At 52.5% G+C, this 5,045-nt stretch overlaps 1 protein-coding gene across 1 annotated transcript; it reads right to left on the bottom strand.

The window, feature by feature from the left end:
- Nucleotides 1–602: 602 nt before the first annotated feature.
- LOC114666028 (myelin and lymphocyte protein-like) lies at nucleotides 603–4,439 on the bottom strand. Its single transcript, XM_028820732.2, has 4 exons — nucleotides 4,273–4,439; nucleotides 2,281–2,445; nucleotides 1,887–2,042; nucleotides 603–928 (listed from the first exon to the last, which is right to left on the bottom strand). The coding sequence occupies exons 1-4, from the start codon at nucleotides 4,360–4,362 to the stop codon at nucleotides 854–856; spliced, it is 486 nt and encodes a 161-aa protein (XP_028676565.1). The 5' UTR covers nucleotides 4,363–4,439; the 3' UTR covers nucleotides 603–853.
- Nucleotides 4,440–5,045: the final 606 nt, after the last annotated feature.

The raw sequence follows: 5,045 nt of genomic DNA, 5'->3' as shown, positions 1-5,045 counted from the left end.
TACCACTGTGCCACCTGTGAGGTTTTAGGACTAAACCCTTAAAAACAGGGGGCTATTAAACTAAGGGGGGGGGGGGGGGGGGGTGGAGTAAAGAAAAGGAGACTGATTAGGAAAAGGGTCTGAATGAAAACCTGCAGCCCACCAGAGCGGACACTCAGCCACCCAGGGGACACCTGCCAAAGTGCTGCTGGCTTTCAGCAGGGTGCCCTCTAGTGGCCAACTTGCTTCTGGACCTGCAGCATTAGTTCCAATTGTGGCAGCAGAGAGTCCCAGCCATTTGGGTGTGGGGGGGGGGGGGGGGGGGGGGAAAGATGTGCAGCTCGATTGCCATGGTGACAGAAGCCTGCCACCTTTTCCAAACCTGCTCATCCAGTTTCCGCTCTGCCCCTCTGTGCCCCAATCCTGCCAGCACCATTTGTTTAAAATAACTTCATTTCGCAGTCACAGCCTAAAAGACGAGCAGATCATTTAAGATGTCAGGTTCAAGTGACTCGTCTGTTTCCAGTGTCACAAATGAGGTCCACCTGTGGCAACTACTTAGACAGCCCAGTGCCAGTGTGGAGATGTCAGGACCAACAAGAGCAGCATGGACAACAAAGGCCTTGTAGTACAAAAGCTACCTTTATTAAAAGTCTAAATTTCTATTAAAACATGAAGATACAAAAACCGCAATAGGAAGTCTGCACACAACAGAATTACACAACCCAAATCAGGGATGAAATTTGGGGAGAAATGGGGGTCCAAACCACAACACCCCACACACCTTGAATACGCCAGTAGCACATTCCAGAATCTGGGGGGGGGGGGGTAGAAAAAAAATTTACACAAGCGCCATTTTAAGAGTTCTTGATGCTTAAGTCTTTTTCCATCGGATGGCGGAGAACACGACGTGAATCACATACAGGAGTGTGGCGATGTAGGAGAAGACCTAGAGGAGACGAGAAGACAAATAGTTAAATCGGACCACCATGGTAAGGGGCAGACAAAGTAAGGGCAGCTTAGGTAGGAGCTAAACAAGCCTGGACTGAAGGGTCTCCAAGTTTGTTAAATGTCTTCAAGTGGCCACTAGGGGGCACTGGTGACGGTTCTAGTGCCTTTAAGGTTATACAAGGCTCAGGGTGGGATTGAACTGGTGTCTTAGTCAATTCCAGTCCAGCACTCTAACCACCAAGAGTGGTGGTAGAAAAACCCGAGTGGTCTGAAGAGGGGCAGCATGGTGGCACAGTGGGTAGCACTGCTGCCTCGCAGTTGGGAGACCTGGGGACCCGGGTTCACTTCCTGGGTCCTCCCTGCGTGGAGTTTGCATGTTCTCCCCGTGTCTGCGTGGGTTTCCTCCCACAGTCCCAAGACATGCAGGTTAGGTGGATTGGCGATTCTAAATTGGCCCTAGTGTGTGCGTGTGTGTGTGTGTGTCCTGCGGTGGGTTGGCACCCTGCCCAGGATTGTTTCCTGCCTTGTGCCCTGTGTTGGCTCCAGCAGACCCCGTGACCCTGTGTTCAGATTCAGCGGGTTGGAAGATGGATGGTCTGAAGAGTAATGCAGGACAGATATTGAGCCACCATACACCCCCGCACAATACAGTGGGCATATACAAAGCCTCACTGGTAACCCAGACTGGCACCATTTCTGTCCAGTTAATAGGGTGGTCTCACTACATAAAACAGACCAGGATCCTCATTAGAGTCTGGTCTGGCTCCCACCATTGAACAAGGGTTTAATAAAAATCAGATAGCATGGGACTGGAAACACCAAGGGGACCCCCACCACCCGTGATGCAGGGGGGGGGGGGGGGTCCATCCTCCTGGTTGAGCTCTTCAGGGCACAAACAAACCTCAAATCCGTTCACTTCTAACCCAGCCCCCCCCTCCAAATCAAGATCCACTCACCACTGCGGCGATGTCCTCTTGGTACTCCTTGAAGCCCGGCCCCGTGTAGGGGTTGGTGGTGGAGTTGGTCGCCGGATTAATCAGAATTGTGGCGTATGCTTGAGCCACAGATGCACTAAGGTAGAACAAAGCTGCCGTCCCGTGGTACAGCACATCCTGAAAGAAAAAGATGCCAACTGTAATCCAGTTCAGCCATCTTAACATCTCCACAGGGTGGTAGTGGAGATGGAGACCCAGGTAGACCTGGACAGCCAGCCAGCCACCCAAACACAGGGGATCAGGATTGTCTGGTTCAACCATTACAAGGCAGTTCAAGTGGTTGTCTGTCCAAGAGAACCCCCCCCCCCCCCCCCCAAAAGAAAAACAGGAGCAGCCACACCCCAGTCCAACTTACCAATCCAGGCCAAAATGAGCTCTGGTTTGCACCCAGGATGAAGAGGAAGAACCAAATGAACGTGAAGACAAAGCAGAAGACGGACACAAACATGACCCATCCTTGAGGGTTGGCGTAAAACACCTTTGTGGAGGCCACCAGGATCCAGACGAGGCCACCAAAAATCTGCAAGACAGGGACAAAGACCATGGAAATCCCTGAATGAAACATCTGGAGTTGTCCAAGGAGCAGCATTATGGGGTCCAACTAACAAGTTTGAAGGATACAAGTGGAGACCTAACTGAAGGGGTCCATCACTGGCTTGATATCTAGACTGGTGGGGGTGGGTGTCCCGTCCAACCCCCCCCCCCCCCCAAGCCAAATGAAAGCACACCAGGGTCCCCTTCCTACCAAAGGGTGTGTTACTAGTCTCCACAGCACCCCCAACTTCAGTCCATCAAGCAGACCCTTATGGTCATCAAGGAGGAGGCTCTAGCTGCTGAACAGCCAGTTAGATTTCACATTTGTGTCACGTGATTTACCAAACAGTCATGAGTGCAGGCAGCTAAGCATCACACCTCCATGACCAGACAGAACACCAGACATCCAACACAAAGCCACAGCTCAAGTATGGAGCCCTGGCTCCACAGATGGTGAAGGACCAACCAAGAGGAGATCACAAGTGCGCTGCTCCTGCCATCAAAGCCAAGGGGACAGCAAAAGTCCACAAAAAACTCAAAATTAGCAGAATGGTCTCCTCAGTCGAGCAAATCTCCTGCCGGTCAGCTGGCCACAGAACTCATTTGTCAAGCTCTAAAGTGGAAGCCATTAGTCTTGGGATGAGACTGGTGGCTCCAACGAGAGAGGTGCCAACAATGAAGTGGGCACTGATTTGCCAAGGAGGCACTTTAAAAATCTAGTGCCTTCACCACATTAACAAAAGCCATAATGAGTCTCAAGGTCACAACATCACTTCACTTCCACCCCAGACAACGTTTGGTTTTGAGGCTGGTAAATCAGAGGCCTCTGAACACAGCCATACGTGGATCAGTCAGCCCACCTAAAACTTCTCATCTCGGGCAGCCCCCCCAATATAAACCCAAGTGTCCGAGAGCCCAGCAGACATTCATACGTCAGCCGTGTCGAGTTACAGCGAACCGCCACACCTTCCCACCCTGAAGGCCAGCAGTAATGAGGCACTTTAAATTCCAGGCCATGTTTTCAGGCATGGGCAACTTTAGATAAATACAAGAGACCCTTTAATAATTAAAAACCCACGCATCCCAGAAGAGGAGGAGGAGGATGCCCATCGATGCCAGTCTTGACGCCACATTATGGTCATCCTACCAGAATTAAAGACTCTCCCCGCCACCCTCCAGTCGTGTATTCACCAGAGTGAAACTTTACAGTCGGTGCCAAGCACAGCTAGTGGGCGCTAGTGAGCCTGGGGTGGACAGAATGGAGGTCCGAGCTACTGGTTTGGATTAAACGGCGGGTGCAATCACGAAAACCCACCCTCCGGGTGAAGTGGGGTCGGTAGACACTTGGGCACACCCTTAGAGGGGGCAGCGCGGTGCAGTTGGCACAAACGGAAAAACCCGCCGTCGGCTCGTCCTGGGAAGAGTCCGGCCCGGCTTGGCCATATTCCTTATAACTGCACGGTGTTTTTCACGGATGATCGCGGCGGTGCCCAGAGTTAAGGAATACCCGGGGGGGTACGGCTCATTACCCCGCCACAATGAGGAATGTGAAAAACGCGACGCCGTCAACTCTCAAGTGCGTTACGCCCTCCTCAGCGGATCAAAAAGTAAAGCTGCACCTGTTAGGACTTCAGTGCGCACCCCTTTAACTCCGCGTGTGCAGGGGGCTCACATTCCACCTTTCCAAGCCCTCCCGAATTACACTTAAAGTTACCTTCCACTTTAACGGAACCTCGCAATCCACAAGGCGGCTCAGTGCACGCAAAAGAATGCAAACGCCCACCACCCAAACACAACAACGCAGTTAACTTACAAGCTCTGGAAGAAACAAGACGTCCGGCACGGTGGTACACACACCGAAACCGCTCGGTAACTCGCCTCCGGGTGTGGGAGATGCCGACATCTTCACGTACTGCTAATAGTCACCTGCAACTAGGAACAGGTAGCGAGCTCCGCTCTTTGTAGGTGCGCGCAAAGCCAGGTACCCTCGTGACCACGCCCCCAAAGGCTCAGGACACGCCCACGAGGACGATTAGCGCGCGCTGCCTTTAATCAAATAATTGGGTCCGAGCGCACAAGCTGAAGCCCCTCTGCTAATCACGACGAGGAGGAGGAGGAGGAGGAGCTGATCTGATGGGAGACCCCCCACCAGGCAAAACGTGGGAATGGCACGTCCACCAGTGGAGCGGTGGGAGGAGAGGGGACGAGACCAGACGGGGCGACGCGACTGTTTTGTCATTTACAGATCAATAACACGCGCACTTCAGCTGCAATTCACGTCCAGCAAGCGACGCCTTTGTTATGCTGCCATTTAAGGGCGGAGGCGACACCACAAGTGGCAAAAGTCTCAGCTGACAAAAAACACTCGCGCCCAGATTTGGCGACGCTTGGGGTTTGCGACACAGCAGAGTAAAGTTTCAGGTGAAGACCAAGGGGGTCGTGCAGCCTGTTGTACAGCTTCAGCTTACCTGGGCAGGACAGGTGAATGTACCAATGGGATTTAAGTAATTTTTAATTACAGCATCATCAAGTGCACCCTGTAGTGCACCCTGGCCAGACATTCCATCCCATCCAGCCTTCCGCCAA

Source organism: Erpetoichthys calabaricus, chromosome 15 (genome assembly GCF_900747795.2).
Source record: "Erpetoichthys calabaricus chromosome 15, fErpCal1.3, whole genome shotgun sequence".
Classification (NCBI taxonomy): domain Eukaryota; kingdom Metazoa; phylum Chordata; class Cladistia; order Polypteriformes; family Polypteridae; genus Erpetoichthys; species Erpetoichthys calabaricus.
This window is presented reverse-complemented; position numbering and strand designations above follow the sequence as displayed.